This window comes from Eretmochelys imbricata, chromosome 2 (assembly GCF_965152235.1).
Source record: "Eretmochelys imbricata isolate rEreImb1 chromosome 2, rEreImb1.hap1, whole genome shotgun sequence".
Classification (NCBI taxonomy): Eukaryota; Metazoa; Chordata; order Testudines; family Cheloniidae; genus Eretmochelys; species Eretmochelys imbricata.
In genome coordinates, this window is record NC_135573.1 from 265919944 (window position 1) to 265945242 (window position 25299).

The 25299-nt window shown below is 45.0% G+C and overlaps 1 protein-coding gene across 5 annotated transcripts in view; it reads right to left on the reverse strand.

Moving 5' to 3' along the window:
* SCAP (SREBF chaperone) overlaps positions 1–25299 on the reverse strand; it is a 110383-nt gene that overhangs the window by 67005 nt on the left and 18079 nt on the right. For all 5 annotated transcript variants that reach the window (XM_077808512.1, XM_077808517.1, XM_077808516.1 and 2 more), the window contains one exon: positions 12116–12342. In XM_077808512.1, coding sequence (XP_077664638.1) covers positions 12116–12237 — 122 coding nt within the window. In that variant the 5' untranslated portion in view covers positions 12238–12342. The remainder of the gene's footprint in view (positions 1–12115; positions 12343–25299) is intronic.

Genomic DNA, 25299 nt, shown 5'->3' on the forward strand with positions numbered 1-25299 from the left:
AGTGAAGTTCTGGAATAGTCTTCCAAGGGAAGCAGTGGGGGCAAAAGACCTATCTGGCTTCAAGATTAAACTCTATATCCCATCATACCATCTCCTCCATAAACTTAAAGATCAATTAATTGCCAAAATCATGTTAACTATTCATGGTAAATAGGCCCAATGGCCAGTGGTGGGATGTTAGATGGGGTGGGATCTGAGTTACTACAGAGAATTCTTTCCTGGGTATCTGGCTGGTGAATCTTGCCCACATGCTCCGGGTTCAGCTGATTGCCATATTTGGAGTTGGGAAGGAATTTTCCTCCAGGGCAGACTGGAAGAGGCCCTGGGGCTTTTTCGCCTTCCTCTGTAGCATGGGGCATGGGTCACTTGCTGGAGGATTCTCTGCACCTTGAAGTCTTTAAACTATGATTTGAGGACTTCAGTAGCTCAGACATAGGTGAAAGGTTTATTGCAGGAGTCAGTGGGTGAGATTCTGTGGCCTGCATTGTGCAGGAGGTCAGACTAGATGGTCATACTGGTCCCTTCTGACCTTCATATCTACGAGTCTATAAGAAGAAAGAAGCCAAGGCATTCAGATGGCTCTCTCTCATTGATTTCAATGGGAGTTAGATACCTAAATACCTCGGAGGATCTGGCCCCAGGTTACTTCAGTGTGGGCACAGGTTAATTTGTCTGGAAACCGGTATTGTTTTCTACCTTACAGCAGGACCAGCCTGAGTTTGATTTTCTCTTGGGGGTGGGAGGAGGGAAGAGAAGGAACAGCCACCCTAAAAAGAGAGGACAAACATAAGTGAAACATTCACTCTCTCCCAAAACATTATTGAATATTCTAACACCCTGAAGTTTGGTTCCCTCATTTTACGGTCAATGGTTTTTGCCCAGTGTTTTAAATCCAAATGCAAGTTAAAAAACCATTTACAAAATATTTACAAAATGGCACCTTGGTGGAGCAATGGAAGATAAAAGGATTGGGGATCAGGGATGGGAGAGAAAAATCTAAGATTCCGTACACAGGTTTGCCAAAGGTGTTACGACAGCCACAGCAGGAACTTAACCAAGACAACAAGGAGTCCCCTACGCCCCACTATCCTCTTCACCTTCGCACTAACTCCCCACACATCAAAATCTACATCACAGTTTTAAATTCCTTTCCAATCCTATTGCTAGGTCATAAATACAGAAGAGGTAAGTGCAGCATGATAGATCCTATGTCCCCCAGCCACACACTGAAAGCTTTCACTGTGTTAGATGAGGAAGAAGAGAGGCGGCATCTACCGGCACTTGGTCATTAGATGACCTGCCTCTCTCTTTCTCAGGGTGGTGCAAATTCATTGATAGTTGTAGCCAGGAAAACCAAATCTTTCTGGAAGCTGTCCCTTCAATCTGCTCATGCTTCCAAGGCTGCTAATTCAGCACCTGCAATCATGCCAAGCACATCTGTGAGTTTCTCTGATTTTCCCCAGACACTTAAAAATAAAGAAAGATTTAAAACCGAAGACCCAGGTCATTTTTTCTGACAATGTCATCAGACAACGAACAGTGTTAGATTTCAATCTCCGAGGTTGTCAGTCTTGTTCATAAAGCCAGTACAGCAGTACAAATATCCCCCAAACTGCCCTACCCACTCAGTTCTTTGCTGACCTGAAGAGGCCCCTTCAGGAGTGAGAAGTCCAGGCTCTGGACCCGTTCACCTTTTGGCCTTTGCAAAGACTGCAAATACTTGTATTACCATAGATCCTAAAAGTCCTAGTGGTAAACCAGGACCTGAATGCCCTAGGCGCTGTACAAACAGAACGAAAAGAAGACCCTTACCCCCATAGAGCTTATAATCGAAGCATAAGACAGCAGATAGACACAAGTAGACGGAAGAAGTATAAGGAAACAATGACAGTATTGATCATCATGACAAGGACTGGTCTAAGCGCACCAGCAGCCCAATGACTGTCAGTTTTTTGTAGGCATCACAGCAAAGGAGAGCTTTGAGGAAGGTTTGGAAGGAGGATAATGTGGTAGTTTTGTGGATGTTCATGAAGAGTTCCTCCCAGGCATGAGGGGCAGCACAGGAGAAAGCATGAAGAAGGTGCATGTTAGAAAATCAGGGGAAAGGTAGGTAACTGGTGGGTGGATATTATGTTGATATTTTCCCACTGGGTACAGAGCCAAGACCCAGGTACTTCTCTGCCACAGGGCAGAGAACTTTAGATGGTAACCACTTTTGGTTACTACAAACCTGTTCAGATTTCACCAGCAGCCTGCAGGTGACAGGCTCCATATCCCACCACCACCCCACGCAGGACATCATCTTTTACAGACCATAGTGTGCAGCAGTTTGTGGGCAGACTTCCATTTTTAAAGCAAACTGCATGCGACCACCTCACTGAGGTGCAGCACTGCACCAACACAACAGGTGCTATCCTCCCTAACTCAGACTGGCTTTTTACTGTAGTCATTCACCTCATGGCTGTCTGTTCATTATCTGCTGAGACTGTAAGCCCTGCTAGGCAAGGACCTTTGGCTCCCTTACCTAGAGGGCGCCCTGCACATGTTTATATATATTTCGCAGTAATGGACAGCCCCAGTGACAGCGTTCCAAACACAGCTCAGCTGGAAAAGGAAGGTTTGTTTTCAGAGAGCAAGGGTACCCGCATACCCTGAGCGAGAGAAAGGGAGCGCACCAAGGCTACGTGCACGTTGCCGAGCCTATGCAAGTACAGCTGTGCCCATACAGCCCCCCATGGACGCAGCGTACGCCAACAGAAGGTTTTCTGCCACGGTCGGGACACCACCTCCTGAGATGATGTTAGCTATGCCAACACAAGCATTCTTGTCTCAGCGTAGCTGTCTCTACGCCAGGGGTTTTGTAAGCATAGCCTTGTCGCTAGGGGGTGTGGTGTTTCCACAGCCCGGACTGACATAGCTCTGCCAGTCTACATTTTAAATGCAGATTCGCTTGGTGCCTCCCCATACTGGGGGGCACAAGCTAAAGGGGAGGACACATGAAGGCTCCACGTGTCTCCCCTGCCCAGTGACCCCTCCTGCCCTGCACCCAGCCCGGGGCAGAGATCTCCCCACACCACTTACCTGCATGGGGGAGGGGGCTCCTTCTCTCTGTCCTTCCTTCTCTCCCTGCGCCTCCCCCTGCCCCACGTTTGGCTACTCTCCCTGGCAACTGGGTGGGGAGCAGGACGGAGCCGTTTCCACCTGAGAGAGTCTAACACGCCTGTGTCAGTGACATGCGCCTGAAAAGGGGTCAGTGGAGGGGTGTAGAGGAGGAGAGAGAGATTTCCCTGCATCATCCCCTAGCAACTTCCAGTTTAGAACCAGCTCTGCCTCCCAGCCAGGCTCTCTCATGCAGAAGCAGCTCCGTCCAGCTCTCTGCCCGGCTGCACCAAAATCATTGGTGGCAAAGCACAACAGATAGGCACCAAAGCCCAGACTCAGGTGACAAGGCAAAGTGCCTCATACTTCCAATATTGGTTTTAGTGGACCCAACAGCTTCAAAGTGATGCAGAAGAAGAGATGAAGCAGCAACTGATAGGGATGCAGCTACTACGGGGAGTTCTTCTGCTAACTGACTGGAAGGCTTCAAAGGCTGTAGTTAAGCTGTGCAGGTGGCCCACAACAGCCAGTGGTGATCCTGGCTCTTGCTCCACTTGTCCCTAAGGAGTTCTACCAGTCTCATGCTCGGGGGCTGACACCCAAAAGATGATGGTATCTTTAAGGAGAAAATGCACAGTATAATGCAACCAGATAATGGTTAGGCAGGTGGAGAGCTGCAATGGTTACAAATTTGCACATCCTATTATATATTTATTATCCTGTCTCTTCCATCCCACCCGGGACATCTCGTCTATCTCGCCCATCTGTTGTGTTATCTTTTCGTTGTAAAACTTTTGGGGAAAGTTTAATCCTTATTATGTATCTTCACAGCATCAAGCACAACATGAGGGATGACAGCAGCAGCAGCAACAAACCAAACCATTACAGTGAGTCAGATGCAGAGCAGGGATTAGAATGCAGGAATGGCTCCTCTTCTAGTGTTTAGTCCACTAGACCACACTACCCCCTGCCTAGCTAGATGACACATCTAAAACCATATGCTGATATGTATAGCTGGATAATTGCCTAGGCCAGGGTTCTCAAACACGTGGAGCTATTTCCTGCAGGCCGCCATAGACGCCGTCTCTCCCACTCCCGTCCCTCCCTCCTCCCAGCGTGCAGCGTCCCCACTCCTCCGCCTACCTCCCAGCGCTTCCTGCCACCAAACAGCTGTTTGGCAGTGCTTTGGACTTTCTAGGAGGGAGGAGCGGGGACACGGCGCACTCAGGGGAGGAGGCGGAGAAGAGGCAGGGCTGGGACAGGGATTTGGGGATGGGGTTGGAATAGGGGCAGGGAGGGGGAGCATGAGCTGTATGCTATTCTAGTTTAATGCATCAACAGAACTTTTGACTATGAGTCTAATCCTACCCCCATTGAAGTCAATGACATTCTTTCCATTGGATTTTAATGGGAGTTAGACAAGATCCTAAATTCCGGCTGCAGAATATAGTATTGGTGAAGAAGCATAAGTGAGAAAGAACATTGCTGGACTAAAATTACAAGGTACATTTGCAGACCTGTGTAAAGGGGTCCACTCACCGCAGGAGCATGTTCTTGTGGGTTCTCCACCATTTTAGGCCTCTTGTAAGAATCCCTAACCCAGGACAGAACCATGGGGTTTACTCTCCTCCTGACCTCCTTGTCTCTAGCCAACTCCCCTTCCCTCTAGCGAGTGGCTGCAGACCTCCACCCTGCAGCCTCCTTCCTGCTGTCACTTCCTGGCTTTATCATCCTAGCCCAGGTCTTCCCCCTGCTGGGCTTCATCTTCCATTAGTTCTTATCAATCCCTGGCTTCCCTCCAGGTGCAACATATAAGGTTAATTGGCCCTTTCTGGCCCACATTTACCCATTCAGAGCTTGTGTGGGATGGATACCCTATCACAGGCTGACAGAAAAATTTTTTAACTCATACAATTAACAAATTAACACTGCCACCTAAGTGTCCAAAAATGAAATGACTTGTCAAAATTAGCACTGACTTTTCGCATTACAGTTTAAAAAAGTTAATACATTGATTTTTAATAGCATACTATATTATTCTCATTTTTACTATACTTTTGTATCGTTGTACGGAAAAAGGTTTCAGTGATGCGGCCCTCAGGCCAATGTACTGGTCCTCATGTGGCCCTCGTGGTGATTTGAGTTTGAGACTCCCAGCCTAGGCAGATTATGGCCCTGCAGTTATCTGAACTGAATATTCATGCATTCAATTCAAACAACCACAGCTATTTAAATTTTAATGTGTAACCATAACAATCTCCACATTTGCTCAAGCCTTGCCCATAGGAACAAGCTGCTACCTTATTGGTACCTTGTGTGCATTCAGAAACCGCCTTGGAGAATGGACTGCTGCAAAAAACCGTTCAGGGTTACACTTGCCTTAGACTAACAAAGTGTAAAAGGAAAAGAGCATTCTCTAGCAGGCAAAGCTGGGGAATGGGAGTTAGGACTCCTGGATTCTATTCCCAGCCCTGCCTCAGACTCTCTGATCTTGGGGTGGTTGCAACTTGCATCAGTTTCCAGGGGAGATAATACTTACCTATATCACAGGGGTATTGTGAGGATTAAAGGCTCTGAGATCAGACAAAAGCCATAGAATCTGAGTGCTCTTTTATGGCCCTGTTCAAGGCTACCCCAATAACAGGCGTCAAAGAAGATGCTAACAAGACTAGGTGGGTTTCAGCATTAATATGGACAGGCCTAATACAGAAACAGCTCTGGTGACTGCAGATAGCAGAAGTAAGTTGGCCGCGGGAAGAGAAGAAAGGAATTGGGAGTCAGCAGGGCAGTGACACTGAGAAATTCACCAGAGCTACTACTTCAGAAGCAAACAGAGCGCCTATGGAAACAAAAGAGGTGTTTAAAATAAACCAAAACGCTGCAGCGGAGATGCCCAAGGGATTCCAGCTTTCCCCAAGTGGCCAGGCACGGTGAGAACTCGGAAACCTAACGAGATGAGCTCATTGTTAAGATGGTGTGCACCACACGACTCCAAACGGCTCTAAAAGGAGTGAGAAGAGATGGCAGGAAATGGATCTCCGGTGAGAAGGAAAGACTGAGGAAAACAAAGCTGAAACGTAGAGAGCAATAAGGTTCCAGTGAGCATTCCTGAACACTAGCTGCAAGGCAGGAATGGAAAGGATGGCGGTGGGGAGGAAGAGAGTAGGGTTCTGAATCAATGACAACTCTAGAAAACAGGAAGCTCTAAGAAGCAGCCATGGTTCTGAGAAAGGTCCTTTCTAGACACCGAGTGCCCAAAACACAGCTTGCGGGCTTTCTGTAACCACAGCACAGAGACAAGCCATCGTAAACTGCAGGCAGGGCCAGCTCTAGGCACCAGCAAAACAAGCAGGTGCTTGGGGTGGCACATTTCTTGGGGCGGCATTCCAGTGCCGGCCATGCCACCCCTAGAACAGTACCCCCGCCGCCCCAGCTCGCCTCCACCTGCTCCCCTGCTCCACTTCTCCCCCCTCCCTCCCAGGCTTGCCATGCGCGAAACACCTGTTTCACATGGCAAGCCTGGGAGGGAGGGAGAAGCTGAGTGGTGGCATGCTCGGGGGAGGTGGTGGAGCAGAGGCGAGCTGTGGCAGGGAGCGGTTCCTCTACCCCCCTTACTTCCTGTGCTCCCCCCCACCCTCGTTCCCCTCCGCTACACCTGCTCCCCTGAATGCGCTGCCTCTCCCTCACCTGAACGGGGGGGGAGAAGTAGAGCAGTGGCGTGGTCAGGGGAGCAGGCGGAGCAGAGGTGAGCTAGGGTGGGGGTTTGTGGGGGGCGGCGGGGGGAGCCGCAGAAAGCAATGTGGGGGTGGAAAATGCAGCACGCCCTGGGGAGGAGGCTGGGCTGGGGATTTGGGGAAGGGGTTGCGAAGGGGGGCACAAAAAAAAGCAGGGGCAGCCAAAATTTTTTTTGCTTGGGGCGTCAAAAATCCTAGAGCCGGCCCTGACTGCAGGTTTCTATTACTGTTGAACTTAAGTAATTAAGATACAGCATGATGCAGTCCAACCAAATATATTTATGCCCCATTTGCTTTTACATCTTTTCAACACAGCATAAAGAGGAAGGCTGGAGAACCGCCAGCTGAGCTAAGAGCAGCTGAGGAGCCAGCAGAACTGCCAACCCCACTGTTGCAAGCCTTCTTCAAAACACTGAATCAGAAGAGCCTCCACCATCTACTCCTGAGGTTTCCTCAACCCAGCAGCACCACCTCCACATTATCCCAGAGGGACCCTCTGCTAATGAACCAGCCAAACAGGGATGGAGAACTGCCAGCCCTTACAGGAGGGAACCTACCAATTACCACCACCCTGTGCACCACACAGGTACTAGGATAATATATGCTTTAGAAGAGCTCTCATCCAATCCTCAGTCTGGCTGAGACAGGGAAAATAGCGCAACCTCACCACCTGGGTCCAGTGAGATTCCACTGGCTGAACTGTTCTTGGTGCCTGTCACCCAAGAGGAACAAGGCTGAGGGACCCTCTACATTCAATTCATTCCCACTTGTGGTTCTAAAAGAGCTTGACAAGATTTAGGGAGCAGCACAAGATGTATGTGATCTATTTGGTTTTCGGTTAACCAGGTTTTCATTTTCTAGGCCAGTAATGATCCGTGGGCAGGGGTGGCAATGGCAAGGGATGGTCTGGTTCACAGCCAGCTGCTGGCAACAGTGGCTCACTGTTTAACTCTGGTAAATGCACAAACCTAAGCTAATAATGGTGAGATGCCAGTTTCTGAACGATGAATGAGTACTGTCTGCATTCCACTGAGGACTGCTCTCAGGACTCCCAAAAAACAAATGTGCATTGTGGGGCAAAGATTTTCATATTTTTATCTCCGTGCCACCAGTTTGGTTTATTTTGGAAACAGACTGGGGAAGTCCCATTCCGCAGCGTATTTGCTTCTGATTTTATCAGTCACTCCCCCAAGAGACTGCAGTCCCATTGGGTATTGGGAACATAAAGTAGCTTAGTTCCAAGGGTTAAAAACATCTGAAGTCAGATTAGCAATTGAGTAAAATACAAAAATTTTTCAATTCACCTGAAAACGTTCTCTTTTCTAGCGGGAAAGTCCACAGATCCATTACAATGGGTCTTAACCTTGCTTTGGAGTTCCGTGGAGGCAGAACCGGACCTACCAATCAATTCAGGCTAGAAACAGCTACAACCTATGAAGCCCCAGCCAGTTCAAGATACTTCCAAACTTTTTTCATAGAGCTAATTCCCTTAAACTTTAGTCCTTGTGCCAAATTGGGTTTGATTTGCAGACTTTCCCACTAGAAGAAAGGATATTTTCAGGCCAGTTAAGGAATTTTGCGATTCTTTGCAGGGAAAGTCTCCAGATCCACCAGACTGGCATGTCCAACAGCAAATGTCTCACCAGAGAGGGAAACAAAAGATTACAAACCCTCCAAAACTGCATCTATCTATATATCAGTTACTGGGTGAGAATAGTAGGCAGAGCCCTCCTCCACAGCAGGGACTGAGGAGGCGTGCACGTTTAATTTGTAACATTTGGTGAAGATGTGGAAACATGTTTCCATGATTAGATGGCCACCCTACATCTCTTTATATGTTTCATATGGTCCTTCAGGACAGGAGGCTTCCATGGCTCTGCACAAACGTTTGAGGAGAAAGATGGCTTCAACCTTGGAAAGCTTCTTGAAAGCAACAATTTAGCCATCTAATAACTGAAGCCTTGGTAGCTTTGTTTAGTTTATGATGGGTGTTCTAGACCAACAAAGCTAGAGACTGATTAAATTTAGTTCTGCATTCAATGTTTTGGTTTGGTTTTTTTTTGTTTTTGTTTTTTTGTTTGTTTGTTTTTTTAAGAGCTGACACAGAGCATGCCAGAGGGGTGCTCATTCTTGTTTGGTTGTTTAAATTTATTAAGTTTTTTGTGTGTAAGTCAAGAAGGCTGGAAGAAAACACTTTATTGTAACCAGGTTTATTTGGGGAATGAAGGCTGTGTTAACTCTTAGCAAAATTTGTCTTCATGAGATATGCAGGATTGCAGCTCCCCATAGACCTTAAGTTTAAAAAACAAAAACAAAAAACACCACACCTTGCCCAATAGATTGCAGTCAGGATGACCACCTTTGAAGCTAGAAAATCTAATGGCACTTCTTATAAGGGATCAAAGGGTTCCCTAGTCAGGATATTTGATACAAGATTTAGTTCCCAGAAGAGAATTTTCCTCACTGATGTAGAGCTGAGAAGTAAGGCAGCTCTAAAAAATTATGTCTGAGTGAGAGGACAATCCCATGCCCCTTTGCAGTCTCTAGTGAGCTGGCAATGCCTACCAAATGGCCTTGAGTATGAGGTCTTAGGACTATATTAAAAAACTTTACTGTAAGAATTCCAAAAAGATATGCTTTGCCCTTGCCTTGAGTAGATTGATCCATGCTAATGACTTCGCACTATGTCTTCCCCATAGACCAGGCCCTTAAAGATGCCCAGTTTATGGCATACTTTCTCAAGGCTAAAGGTATGATAAAATAGGTTATTTGGATGTGTTTGTAACTGGTACCTCTTAAATATCCTGTAGCTACATTACTCTGGGCTTGGCTGTGGAATTTGGATTTTGAGACTAGATCCTTCTTGAAGAGAAAGCATATCTGAGCAGTGTTTGCCATCCAAATTGGAGGCGAGAACCTAGACACTCCTAGACAATATGGGGCCAACTCAGCTCACTTTGGTTAAACTGTCCCAGAAAACATTATGAACAGAAATTTACTCATGATTTTGCCCACAGAAGAAAGTGCGTGATCATAGCTGCAGCCTATTGATCTCCATCTGGAATAAGTCTCCAGGATCTTTGCTGGATCCTGGATGCACATAGGTCCATTGATGGGGATGCAACACTCAAAGATCTTGGGATGTAGACTCCACTCTCCTGGATTTACCCTATTCCTGCTTAACCAGATGCTTTGATGTTTATATGTAGTGCTTGAAAACGCAGAAGACTTTTTTCTCCTTCCCTGCCCCCCACTACTTCTTCCCTTCACCCAGAACGGAGAATATTAGAGACACACCAGGGCTAAGGATGCATTACTCCTTTCTTGTTGATGAAAGCCACTGAAAAAGTGTTGTAAGACATCACCAGTACGTCTTGGCTGACTAGGACTGAGTTACAGCTCTTACAGCCTAAGTGCTCTGAGTCTGATGTAAGTGGTAGTGTGAGGGAGGCCCGTTTTTTCATTAACCTTGGATGAAACTGCTACCTAAATGAGCGTCCCTGCTACTGAAGCTGGTTGGTGGAGAAAATTAATCCCATCTCCAATTCTGACATACTGTGCCCTTCCGGGTACCTTTCGACAATGGGACAAGGGAAGGGGTGATGGCGGCTTCTGTAGGCTGAAGAAGTTAGGAAATTTCTGGAGAGGACCCAGAGGGAATCTCACTCTCAGTAGTACATTGGTGTAAGATATCATCGTTCTGATTTGAGACTTAAGAGCCCTGACAGATATGACTAGAAAACAAATATCTTTGTGCCTTGTGGCCACCAGTTTCTGAGTCCTATCCTCTGATAGAAATACATTTCTGTAGCAGTTGATATCTATGACTCCCATAAGTAATATTTACTGCACAGAGTCATTCAACTCTCAGTGTCGACAAATCTATGTTACTCTACAATATAATCTTGGCTCTGTGATGGCTGCTCCATGGGTCTTTCCCAGGTTGGGTGCTCAGGTGAGCAGGTAGTTTTAAAATGGACCCCTTTTTACCAGAGGAAATTAAGATGTTAAGGGTGCTGTTTTAAAGCACAAATCAGAGAGGAAAGTAGGCCAAAGGGTGAAGCATTGTACTGGTAATGCCTATTGCTCGTGAAGTGGAGATATCCAGTATGGGATACTCAGTTGGATGTTCAGCTCAACTGACAACAGAGAAACAAATCCCTTTTGGAAATTGCTACTATGGTGGAATTTACAGTCAACTCTATTCAGATCCACAAGATATGAGGCAACTTCCTCTTCTTCCAGAGCATGCCTCAGTGCTATTAAGAGTAATTCTGTGTTCTCAAATGGAGACCCAGACCTATAAGTAACGGATACATCAGTAACATCCATTAGGAGGTTTTTAATCCTAGGACCAACATTCCCATGCCTTGGGACACGGCAAAACACGGATAAAGGCCCCTTTTATTCCACACTCTTCAGCAGCTGTCCAATGCATTTTTGGAAATTTCTCTTTAAACAAGAAGGTATCAGGAACTACAGAAATAGTTAACAATCACTTCCTTGTAGTGTTATGCATATGGAAGAAGCTGCCCTACAGCAAGTAGAAAACGAGCGCTCAAGGGGAATTTCTTTATCATCTATTTTAACACAGATTGGAGGCCCCCTAAAAGAAGGGATTTGGAGAGGAGGAGAGACAGGTCAACAGATCAACTTCCACTCTTCAGTTAATGTTGATCATTTTAGGCAGATACTTCGAGTGCAAGCTCTTCAAAGCAGAAACTATTCATGTGTTTGCACAGTGATTAGCACAACTGGGTCCCCAGTCTCAACTGCCATAGTCCCCAAGAGCCCAGTCTAAATAATAATGGCCTCTTACGAACCAGCCCAACATCCCTGATTATCCAACAACAGTAAGTGCACCCTACACCCCATCTGAGTTCCTATTTTCAGAGAAGAACCAAGCAGTCAGGAGTTACAAGAACAAGAACTGGGCAGATGAGCTAGGGTTGAGCTGGATAAGGATAAGACGATGAAGTTCCAGGAACAGTAGTTTAGGCTGAATATTGTGTGGGTAGGTAGGTGGGGGAAGACCATCATTTCCCCTTCCCCACCTCCTATTTCTGGTTCCAGAGTTGACCATTAGTTGGTCTGCTTTTACACATCAAGGTATTTTGTCCCTGGCTTTCCATTTTGCTCCTCAGCATGACAATGACTGGAAGCTCCCAAACACTTCAGGGACAGCACGTACCAAAGTGCTCATGCTCAGAGAAAGAACCTCACAGACCAGTAGCAAGGAACCAAGCAATGACCTGTGCAGACAAGTATTTTGCAGCACTTACCAGCAGGCCAGGATGCAGAGGCCAGTGAAGAGGATGATAGGAATGGGGTATGAAGCACACAGCAGCCCGTGGTTGTAGAATGCCCGCGATATCTTCTCGCGCAGCTTTTCAGTCAGGGTCATCCTCAGCTGTCTTCACCTAGCTGCCATCCCGGAATGTGTCCTGCGGGTTTCTCAGGTTCACCATGTGCAGCACGTCAGCAAAGGCACCGTATGCAGGATAGGAAGCTGGAAAGGGGAAAGAGAGTGAATCAGAGGAGCAACAGGAGCATTGTCAGCTTGGCTTCACAGCCATCCAGCTGCACATCTCCTCGGGAGCAAGCTGGAAAAACAACTTGTCCTGGGCTTCTGAGCAATAAGTTGTGCCATCAGTCTCCCCGACCACCAGACGAAGACAAAAGAAGAGGAGGAGAGCAGGTTGCGTGTCATTAGGCACAGCAAGTGAGCAGCCAGTCCTAGGGGCAGAGCGGGAACAGAACCAAGAGAATGTAGGTGCCTCAGGGGCAGAGAGAGATGGGGATGAACAGAGAACAGAATAAAGTTGTCAGTCAGAAGAGGGGGAGCAGAAGGCGAGATGAGATACCAGCTAGAGGGGAAGATATACAGAAGGGCTGAGTGGGAATGGAACTGGGGTGCCTGATGGGTAGGGAGAAGAAGGGGCTGGGCAGAGCAACATAACTGAGCTACCACTCAAAAGAAGTGGCAGAATGCCCTATGCTGGCATGTCACTTAGAGGAAGGGTTTGGGCCTAGTTGTCAGCAATACAAATACTGTCTTAGGAGAAGGGGGGACCACAGAGAAGCACACTGCTGAGCGTACTTGAGGTTGAGCCTCAGTATGAGCATCCTGGCAGTTAGCGATCCAATTGTGGTGATGGGGGGAGGCAGAGGAAGAGACTGGGCCTAGACTTTACAGCTACAGACAGACAGTTTCAAGGCACTTACTTTTGCTGGGGAAAGCAAGCAATGGTTCAATTTGCCAATCAAGCCAGAGTAGACTGTGCAGTAAAATAAAACACAGTTTGAGTGCTTGCTATTGGCAAAAGATATTTTGCCTTGATTGTAGGACAGGACCTAATGCTTTGTTACTGCCTCACAAATGCAGACCTAGAAGCTGCTCCAGGATCAGGCAGTTCAAACTTTTCTATAAAAATCTACTAGTATACGCAGACATTCAAGAGAATTTAAAAAAATATTTGAAAGGGACACACAAACCAGCCTTTTGGAAAGAAATTGAGTTTTTAAAAAGACTTAGTTTGAATCAGCAAGGGATAATAAAGACGACGAGCCAACAAACAGAAGCAGGAAACAGTGGAGGTTAGAGAGGGAGTGTGAGAGGAAAAAACATCTAACAAACATTCTAAATTTAGTCCAATAATATCCCCATAACCTAACCAAACCAAACCACACCACCCATGCAAGAGAAAAAATAACACAGGCAGAGTCCAGCAGCAGAGAGGGCGGTATCCAGTTTATTGCACTGAATGCAGCATGACCGGTTACCTGTCTTGTGGGCAGGTGGTGCATGTGTGCATTCAGTGCAAGCAGCTCACGGTCCTCAGAGACATAGTATGGGCTCTTGAGACCAGAGTGGCTGAACTAGAAGAGCTAAGGGAGACAGAGAAGTACATAGAGGAAACTTTCAGGGATACAGAAGAGCAGTTCCACCCTAGTCTGACAGCCTCTGTGCTGTTAAGGAGAATTAGTGTTTTGGGGAAGAAGATAATCAAGCTAGAGTGGAGAGAAACAATCCCATAGTTGGGACCCTTCTTCCAGATGATGTCATGGTATCCTCTCACACTGAGGATACTCTCCAGGGGAGGGGAACCCAGTTATTAGCTTGAGAAAGGTAACAGTAATGGGAGATTCGATTATTAGAAACAGAGTTGGGTTTGTAATGACTGGGTTTGGAAGAACTGCACGGTGAACTGCCTGCCAGGTGCCAAGGTTGCAGATCTCACAAGACATCTAGACCTATTGTGGATAAATTGGAGAGAGTCCAGCGAAGGGCAACAAAAATGATTAGGGGTCTAGAACACATGACTTATGAGGAGAGGCTGAGGGAGCTGGGATTGTTTAGCCTGCAGAAGAGAAGAATGAGGGGGGATTTGATAGCTGCTTTCAACTACCTGAAAGGGGGTTCCAAAGAGGATGGCTCTAGACTGTTCTCAATGGTAGCAGATGACAGAACGAGGAGTAATGGCTTCAAGTTGCAGTGGGGGAGGTTTAGATTGGATATTAGGAAAAACTTTTTCACTAAGAGGGTGGTGAAACACTGGAATGCGTTGCCTAGGGAGGTGGTGGAATCTCCTTCCTTGGAAGTTTTTAAGGTCAGGCTTGACAAAGCCCTGGCTGGGATGATTTAACTGGGAATTGGTCCTGCTTCGAGCAGGGGGTTGGACTAGATGACCTTCAGGGGTCCCTTCCAACCCTGATATTCTATGATTCTATGATTCTATTTATGTGCAGTGCTGGGGAGAAGCCGGTGGTTGTGGTACATGTAGGCACCAATGACATAGGGAGGGATACGAGAGAGGTCCTGGAAGCCAAATTTAGGCTGCTAGGTAAGAGATCAAAGACTATGACCTCCATGGTAGCATTCTCTAAAATGCTTCCAGTTCCAGGTGTAGGGCCAGGAAGACAGGCAGAACTGCAGGGTCTCAATGCATACATGAGGCAATAGTGTAGGGAGGAGGGCTTTAGATTTATTAGGAACTGGGGCACCTTTAGAGAAAGGAGAAGCACATGCAGGAAGGATGGGCTCCACCTAAAATAAAACGGAACCAGGCTACTGGCATGTAAAATTAAAACGGCTGTAGAGGAGTTTTTTAAACTCCGGTCTGGAGGAAAGCCAATAGGAGCTCATGGTTCGGAGGAGACATCCCTTAGGGATGACTTTATTAAAGGGGGAACTCTATATCCTAATAAAGAGGATACCAAAGCAGTGGTAAATTACAGGTAGGAGATAGTGATGAACAGTCAGATGTAAAGGAGTACTTTTAAATATTACTAGAGCCCTACCAAATTCACAGCTGTGAAAAATATGTCAAAGATCATGAAATCTGGTCTCCACCGAGAATTTAAAAACACCAAAACACAGGCTCAAACTAAATGCTATTTTTGATTTGGAATTAGGGCTGTCAACTAATCACAGTTAACTCATGCAATTAACTCAAAAAAATTACTTACGATTAAAAAAATTAATCGCGATTAATCGCACTGTTAAACAATACGAATTGAAATTTATTAATTTTGGGATGTTTCTCTTCATTTTCAGATATATCGATTTCAATGACAGTGCAGAATACAAAATGTATAGTGCTCACTTTATATTATTTTTATTACAAATATTTGCACTGTAAAACTGATAAAAGAAATAGTATTTTCAATTCACCTCATACGAGTACTGCAATGCAATCTCTATCATGAAAATACAACTTTCAAATGTAGATTTTTTGTGTTACATAACTGCACTCAAAAACAAAACAGTGTAAAACTTTAGAGCCTACAAGTCCACTCAATCCTACTTCTTGTTCAGCCAATCATTAAGAGAAACAAGTTTGTTAACATTTATGGAAGATAATGCTGCCCATTTCTTAATTACAGTGTCACGTGAAAGTGAGAACAGGCATTTGCATGGCACTGTGGTAGCCAGCATCGCAAGATATTTACGTGCCAGATGCGCTAAAAATTCATATGCCTCTTCAAGCTTCAGTCACAGTTCCGGAGGATATGCTTCCATGCTGATAACGCTCATTAAAAAAAAAATGCATTAATTAAATTTGTGACTGGACTCCTTGGAAGAGAATGGTACATCTCCTGCTCTGTTTTTCCCGCATTCTCCCATATATCTCATGTTATAGCAGTCTCAGATGACGACCCAGCATATGTTGTTCGTTTTAAGAATACTTCCCCTGCAAATCTGACAAAATGCAAAGAAGATAGCAATGTGAAATTTCTAAAGATAGCTACAGCACTCGACCCAAGATCTAAGAATCTGAAGTGCCTTCCCAAATCTGAGAGGGATGAGGTGCGGAGCATGCTTTCAGAAGTCTTAAAAGAGCAACACTGATGCAGAAACTACAGAACCCAAATCACCAAAAAAGAAAAATCAACCTTCTGCTGGTGGCATCTGACTCAGATTATGAAAATGAACATGTGTCGGACCGCACTGCTTTGGATCATTATCGTGCAGAAACTGTCGTCAGCATGGATGCACGACCACTGGAATGATAGCTGAAGTATCAAGGGACATGAGGATCTTTAGCATAAGAATCTTTAGTGCATCTGGCATGTAAATATCTTGCAATGCCAGTTACAACAGTGCCACGCAAATGTCTGTTCTCACTTTCAGGTGACATTATAAACAAGAAGCAGGCAGCATCATCTTCTGCAAATGTAAACAAATTTGTTTGTCTGAGCGACCGGCTGAACAAGAAGTAGGACTGATTGGATTTGTAGGCTCTAAACGAAAGTTTTACATTGTTTTATTTTTGAATGCAGGGTATTTTTTTACATAATTCTATATCTGTAAATTCAACTTTCATGATAAAGAGATTGCACAACAGTACTTGTATTAGGTGAACTGAAAAACACTTTTACAGTGCAAATATTTGTAATAAAAAATAAAGTGAGCATTGAACACTGTATTCTGTGTTTCAGAGTAACAGCCGTGTTAGTCTGTATTCGCAAAAGGAAAAAGGAGTACTTGTGGCACCTTAGAGACTAACCAATTTATTTGAGCATGAGCTTTCGTGAGCTACAGCTCACTTCATCGGAGCTGTAGCTCACGAAAGCTCATGCTCAAATAAATTGGTTAGTCTCTAAGGTGCCACAAGTACTCCTTTTCCTTTTGTATTCTGTGTTGTAATTGAAATCAATATATCTGAAAATGTAGAAAACATCCACAAATATTTAAATAAATGGTATTCGATTATTTTTTAACAGTGCGGTTTATTTTTTTAAAAATCGCTTGACAACCCTATTTAGACTATACAAGACCAAAAAATGCCACCATGGCTAAAAACAGAGTAAACGAGGCAGTTAGAGGGAAAAGGGCATCCTTTAAAAATTGGAAGTCAAATCCTACTGAGGAAAATAGAAAGGAGCATAAACTCTGGCAAGACAAGTGTAAAAGTATAAGAAGGCAGACAAGAAAGTATTTGAAGAGCAGCTAGCTAAAGACAAAAACTAACAGCAAAACAATGTAGTACTTCAGAAGCAGGAAGCCTGTCAAACAATCAGTGGGGCCCCTGGACAATCGAGGTGCTAAAACAACGAGGAGTCCTCGAGGCACCTTAGAGACTAACAAATTTATTTGGGCACAAGCTTTCGTGGGCTAAAACCCACTTCATCAGATACATGGAGTGAAAAATAAGGGAGGATATGATAGAGATCTAGAAGATCATGAATGGTACAGAGAAAATGAATGAGGAAGTGTTATTTACCCCTTTGCATAACAAAGAATCAAAGAAATTCATAGGCAGCAGGTTTAAAACAAAAGGAAGTACTTCTTCATACAATGCACATTCAACCTTTGGAACCAGAAGATGTTACGAAGGCCAAAAGTACAACTGGGTTAAAAAAAAATTAAGAGAAATGCATGGAGGATAGGCCCATCAGTGGTTATTAGCCAAGATTGTCAGGGATGCAAACCCATGCTCCAGGTGTGCCTAAACCACTGACTACCAGAAGCTGGGACTGGAGGACACTCAATGTTGCCCTGTTCTGTTTATTCCTTCTGAATGAGCATCTCGCACAGGCCACTGGGCTAGATGGACCATTGCTCTGACCCAGTATGGCCATTCTTATATTCCAAGACCCTGAGCAAAACCAGCGTAAAGCACATGGTATAGAACAGAGGTGGGCAAACTATAGCCCGTGGGCTGCATCCGGCCCACCAGCCGTTTTAATCCGGTCCTCAAGCTCCCGCTGGGGAGCAAGATCTGGGGCTTGTCCCGCTCCAGCCAGGGAGCAGAGTCAGGGGCTGCTCCGTGCGGCTCCCAGTAGCAGCAGCATGTCCCCCCTCTGGCTCCTTCGCATGGGGCAGCCAGGGAGCTCCACTTCGCATGCTGCCCCCATCGCAAGCACCGCCCCGGTAGCTCCCATTGGCTGGGAACTACAGGGGTGGGAACTGCGGGACCTGGCCGTGCCTCTGCTTAGGAGCCGGAGAAGGGACATACCGCTGCTTCTGGGAGCCGCTTGAGGTAAGCGCAGCCCAAGCCTGCACCCGAGTCACACCCCTGATCCCACTACTGCCCTCCAAACCCCTCAGTCCCAGCCCAGAGCATCCTCCTACACCACAAACCCTACATCCACAGCTGGCCGCACCCGGGAGCCCGCACCCCCAGCCACAGCCCTCACCCCCTCCCGCACACCAACCCCAATTTCATGAGCATTCATGGCCAACCACACAATTTCCATATTCATATGTGGCCCTTGGGCCAAAAAGTTTGCCCACCCCAGTAGAGAACAATAAGCTACAAAATGAGACACTTAGATGTAAATACTTTCCACAGTTCACGGAAAGCAAAGGTTACCCACAAGTTGTGTGTTGGAAAGATGAAATGTGTAATTTGCAGAAAGCATGAGATGTTTCCTTGATAAGGGCAATCTTCTTGTAAACGGGCAAAAATTCCTTTATTCAGGACCATACTGCTGCTCATGTCAAATTCAGGGAAGCAGAAAGTGTGTCACTTTGTCCACAAGAAGTGCCCATTATTGGCTGCTCTATCAAGTCCACCTGGAGGTGACCCAGAGTTGACCACCCTGTTTTAAACCAGTTACAGAGCTGTTAAATTGGACTTCATCTTGAGATTTTGAAACACTCTGCAACCTGCACGACAAATACGGCCCTTAATCTCAGATCAAACTCTATTTAATACCCACAGAGGGAAACTTTACAGAGGTAATTGCAGAGTCAGGAAAAAGAAAAGGAGTACTTGTGGCACCTTAGAGACTAACCAGTTTATTTGAGCATGAGCTTTCGTGAGCTACAGCTCACTTCATCAGATACATACCGTGGAAACTGCAGCAGACTTTATATATACACAGAGAATATGAAACAATACCTCCTCCCACCCCACTGTCCTGCTGGTAATAGCTTATCTAAAGTAATCGTCAGGTTAGGCCATTTCCAGCACAAATCCAGGTTTTCTCACCCTCCACCCCCCCACACAAATTCACTCTCCTGCTGGTGATAGCCCATCCAAAGTGACAACTCTTTACACAATGTGCATGATAATGAAGTTAGGCCATTTCCTGCACAAATCCAGGTTCTCTCACTCCCTCACCCCCCTCCAAAAACCCACCCCCATACACACACAGACTCACTCTCCTGCTGGTAATAGCTCGTCCAAACTGACCACTCTCCAAGTTTAAATCCAAGTTAAACCAGAACATCTGGGGGGGGAGGGGGGGTAGGAAAAAACAAGAGGAAATAGGCTACCTTGCATAATGACTTAGCCACTCCCAGTCTCTATTTAAGCCTAAATTAATAGTATCCAATTTGCAAATGAATTCCAATTCAGCAGTTTCTCGCTGGAGTCTGGATTTGAAGTTTTTTTGTTTTAAGATAGCGACCTTCATGTCTGTGATTGCGTGACCAGAGAGATTGAAGTGTTCTCCGACTGGTTTATGAATGTTATAATTCTTGACATCTGATTTGTGTCCATTTATTCTTTTACGTAGAGACTGTCCAGTTTGACCAATGTACATGGCAGAGGGGCATTGCTGGCACATGATGGCATAAATCACATTGGTGGATGTGCAGGTGAACGAGCCTCTGATAGTGTGGCTGATGTTATTAGGCCCTGTGATGGTGTCCCCTGAATAGATATGTGGGCACAATTGGCAACGGGCTTTGTTGCAAGGATAAGTTCCTGGGTTAGTGGTTCTGTTGTGTGGTATGTGGTTGTTGGTGAGTATTTGCTTCAGGTTGCGGGGCTGTCTGTAGGCAAGGACTGGCCTGTCTCCCAAGATTTGTGAGAGTGTTGGGTCATCCTTTAGGATAGGTTGTAGATCCTTAATAATGCGTTGGAGGGGTTTTAGTTGGGGGCTGAAGGTGACGGCTAGTGGCGTTCTGTTATTTTCTTTGTTAGGCCTGTCCTGTAGTAGGTAACTTCTGGGAACTCTTCTGGCTCTATCAATCTGTTTCTTTACTTCCGCAGGTGGGTATTGTAGTTGTAAGAAAGCTTGACAGAGATCTTGTAGGTGTTTGTCTCTGTCTGAGGGGTTGGAGCAAATGCGGTTGTATCGCAGAGCTTGGCTGTAGACGATGGATCGTGTGGTTTCTCAAAAATGCATATGAAATCTTGGTTTGATGAGTCTTTGTTAACAGATCCACTTTTACTGGTCTATAGCTCAGCCGTGAGACTGTATGTCAGGTTTGTGCAAGATGGTTAACCTTTCATTCTCTTTGCTGACACAGTAGGCTGGAATCTGGAGGGAATAAGGGAAGAGCTAACAGTTGTGGGGGATTCTCTCAGCAGAGAGTTTTCAAAACTGATCTGCCTGAGTTTAGTGCAGCAGTAAATACAGGCTGCTCAAATATCGAGCAAGCCAAGTGTAAATCTCATGATACTGTGCACTGAAGCCAGCACAACCTTCAGCTTGCTATTTGAGATCTCAAAAAAACCTCTAAACGTTTGAATTGAGAATAGTGAATTTCAAGATCTCAAAAGGCAACAGCATCTTCAAGCCCTCATTAATACACTGGAGTGAACGGTGAGCTTATTTAGAAATAGCCAACATGTATGCTGGGTGTTTAGTCAGGCCAGATCACTGAAAACAATTATTAAAAACCATCAGTTGGAACATAGGCCAGAAACTGAATCAGAACTGATGCAGCCTGAGTTAGGGAAATTGTTTAGGACATTAAGACAGGCAAGTTTGTGGACACATTATATCCCACAATGGACTTAACCACAGTTGAGACTCACTTTTCAAGGAGAGGTTCTCTTGATGGCTGAGGATTTGCAAGAACTAGAAAGCACTATGTTGGAATTCACAAGAATGAAAGATATCCCTGACATAAAACTTACTTTTATGGATGACAAAATTGAAAAGATAAATATTTCTGGATCTTTAAAGGCAAAGCTGCAGAAAAAAGTGAAATCTATACCCTTGAGGCTGCCAGTGACCCTTCTGCAACAAACATTTACCCAGTGTCAACGGTGACTCCACAAAATGGTCTAATTATAAGAAGATTTGACTGCATGACCCAGGTCTCTCCTGGGTTCAGGAGAACCCGCTGTCTGAGTCCTTGGTTGGGCGTACAGAAACAAAAAGGTGATTTTATTGGGCTGGCAGCTGCTTGTTCCCAACCAAAGGCAAGTCACCAGCAGCAAATCAAGAGAATGACGGCCCCAGCCTACCTTCCCCTCAGGGAGGCTCTGACAGGCAGCTGACACTTAGAGTATGTTTACATTACAAAATTAGGTTGAATTTATAGAAGTCGATTTTTAGAAAGCGATTTTATACAATTCTAGGTGCAGGAACAGCTCTCAGGATGAGAGCTGGAAGTCTGGTCTCCTTCCCTTGATGAAAATGAGCTCTGCTCTTTCCTTTTAATCCCTCCCTCCAAGCCTGACACCTACTGCAGGTGTATAGGGGGGCCCTGACTGAGCCCACTGTAGGTCATTGACCCTTTCCTGGCCAGTATGGTATATGCATACCCTATCGAAGACTCAGATTCATTATGGCAAGGTATAAGTCACTCTGATAAGCCAGTTAAGCAGATACAGCGTGATGAGAAAGGAATATGCCCCATGACAGTGATTGCCTTAATCAGATATAAATCCCATCACATTCCTAACAAGAGACAGGGAACATGGATATTTAACAAAAGCTTTTAACCACCATAAATAAATTCCATATTGCTTGGCTAAAAGGCTACTCAGTTAATAACTGCCTACAAATTTTTGAAAGGCAAACAGCAAAGAGGGAAAGTAGTTGTTTAGGGTGTTCTAGGTGGTCTAACTAGGAGTAACGTGATAAAATCCAGCACTGGACAGTATAGTCTCAAGAAGAGGGAAAAGCTTCCTGACAGTAAGACCTAAGGTCACCTCTGCCTTTCTGCTCTTAGACGCACTCTGGCTAAACCTGCCATCTGTGATAGGAATATGCAATTTTAACTGCTTTGAGAACCCAACGCAGTACAACAACACAGCTGTGAGATGTGAGCCGAGCCCACATTACAGCAAACACGCATCAACTTACTCAGCATTGGAGCAGCCTGATTTTGGTAGCTTCTTTTTTCTGACAAGGTGACAATTGAGAATCCACTGTCATTACGGTATTGACCCTGAGAAACCAAGCACAGTCAAAGCAATATGCAAACCTATTTAAGTTACAGTTGTCAGTTTAAAACTGAGCTCCCAATACTAACCTTCCTACAAAAGAGACCAAACGTCATTGTCCCAAACAGGGAGTCCACTAGGTCATTTACCCACTATACCTGTACACCCACTATTGCCTGTTTGTTTTGGCAAATCTGTGCAAACAGAAGCCAAGTTTACTGAAGAACAGTTGCAATCTCACCCTTTGAGAAGAGCTGCCACTTAAAATTTCCCTTTGGCTTCTCAGCCTGCTGCTTTCTGGGGACAGCTGGCATTTTTGGCATGTTAATCAGACATCTAGAACTAGTCTCCTAGTACTTGATGCAGGAAAAGAAACCGTTTATTTCCCAAAGCTCAAGCATCTGCTGCTTTCCTTACATTCTATTAAGCCAGAGATGTAGAATCAGTCATTGTATCTGATGGGCACGGGATTTCTAACGGGCACTGGCTCGCTGTATCACTGACCTGTTGAATCCCACATGGCTTAGAACAAACACCTCAGTGTTTTTCAGCCAAGAGAGGAGCAACTTAGGAGCACTGAGTATATCCCACTTAAGTTATAGAACATCTTGCTCACAGAAGTTACTTTTTTTGGGACTAAAATTAACTTATATCAGTAACTTTTGTTACTAACATTAATAGTATTTTGTTGGGAGGGAGCATTTTCTAAACAGTAGAGCACCGGCTGGTGGTCAGAAGATCTGGGCTTTACTTTCACCTCCACCAGATTCACTTCATGACCTTGAGTAAGTCATGTAATTTCACTGTGCCTTTGCTTTCTCTGCTTGTTAAATTCAGGTAATACTGTCCTCACAGAAAGAAACTTACATTTGTTAATTCTTGAAAATTTGAAGTCTTCAGACAGTAGGGGCTAGAGAAGTTCTTTACAGTAAACACCAGCCCAGCAACCAGTAGTCTGTCTTGAAAAATTTACAGGACACTAGCTAAAGATAGAGGGGAGGGGGCTTTCTTTTTTGGTCAGTTTCACTCTGCTCCAATTCTTGAAAGTGTTAGGAGCACATACATTAGAACGGTCAGTGTGCAGACTCAAGATACTGTTGCATCAGTTCACATTCACAAACTATAATGGCTAGACTTCTTTAAAAGACCCCACAAGCTTTGAGTCTGAAATTATTGTTGACTTAGAACTCACTTATTCAGAGAACGTTTCCTACTCTCCACTAACAAAAGGATTTGTCAAGTCTTGCATAACCAACCCAACAAAAATGAAAGGTTACATGGAAATAGAAAGGCCATTAAAGAATTCTTTCATAAGCTCATAAAACAGTATTTTGCATTTCTGGAGCACTTTACATCCAAAGATCTCACTGCACTTTCCAGACATGTAATGAAACTACCACCACCCCCATGTGAGATACTCCTTCCATTTTACTAATGGTAAAAAATGGAGGTGCACTGAAGTTAGACAACGTGCCCTAGAATAGGGGATCCCACTCTGTGGTATGTGAACCACCATACATAAGCTTCATGCTCCATCCATTCACTTCACAGCAGTTTGGTGTGTTTTTGTTTTTTTGTTTTTTTTTTAAATCAATGACTGGGACCCACAGCCCTAGCACACACAAAGCATGTAACAGAGCCAGGAACAGAAGCCAGGTTTGGGCTTTTTAAGCACCTCGAGATCCTCAGATAAAAAGGTGCTTAAACAATAATTCTGTACATCTTTTATCCATTCCTGTCTTAAGTGCAGAGCATTATTACTGCTAGAGGATTACAAAAATTCCAGTACCTGCCTCAAAAGTGTGATTTAAATTAAGATGCTTTTCTCTCGGTAAAAAGGAGTACTTGTGGCATGTTAGAGACGAACAAATTTATTTGAGCATAAGCTTTCATGAGCTACAGCTCACTTCATCGGATGCATGCAGTGGAAAATACAGTAGAGGGATTTTATATACATAGAGAACATGAAACAATGGGTGTTACCATACACACTGTAGGAGAGTGATCAGGTAAGATGAGCTATTACCAGCAGGAGAGAAAAATACCTTTTGTAGTGATAATCAAGGTAGGCCAATTCTCGGTGCAATTACAATGCTTTATTAACTACCAATCCTTACACCCAGCAAACAATAGTTAATGTAACTACTTAAGTGCCCTGAGGGTGGGATGAAGCTTATCAATACCAGTAAGCTGCCTAAGGACAGCACCGCATTATATTTTCACCAGCTAACACGGCTGTTACTCTGAAACCTGTCATTAAGAAATGATGGCACAACACAACATTACTCCACTATTGCTTGAGAAACATTTCTCAAAGCAGTCTTGCTACACAGTCTATCAAAGACATTGTGCGGCATCCGCAGCCTCACCACAAAGTGCCAGTCCAATGCTGCAACAGCTTCACAGAAGAGGAGAATTCAGGTTATAACCAGTTCATGCTACAAATAGGATAGAAGAAGATTCAAACAAGCTGGAGCCAGAAACTACATTGTTACCTCAGCCTGGTCTCCCCTCTCCCAGGTACAGTAAGAGATGGCAATAGCACTTCTGAACCACTGTAGAGAAATACAGCACAGCAAGCCACATCACCTGAAGGGAAGCAAAGCTTGACTGCAAATATGTAAGTAAGTTTTACACTGGTGAACTGCGCTCTTTGGACAGCTGTGGAGATGAGTCTTCCATTCACCAACAGGCAGCAGCGGGGCTAGCTTCCCCACTAGTGTGCCTCACTCGTAAGGATGGACCTTCCCTCAGGAAGAGAGCTGAACCTCTGTGGGACATTCTGCTACTGGTTTCTCTAGGGAGAGCACCTTTCAATCAGCTCTGCCATCTAGACAGTCCAGGAGACTTCAGTAGGCGTACAAGGGAACACAGTTCACTAATGTAAG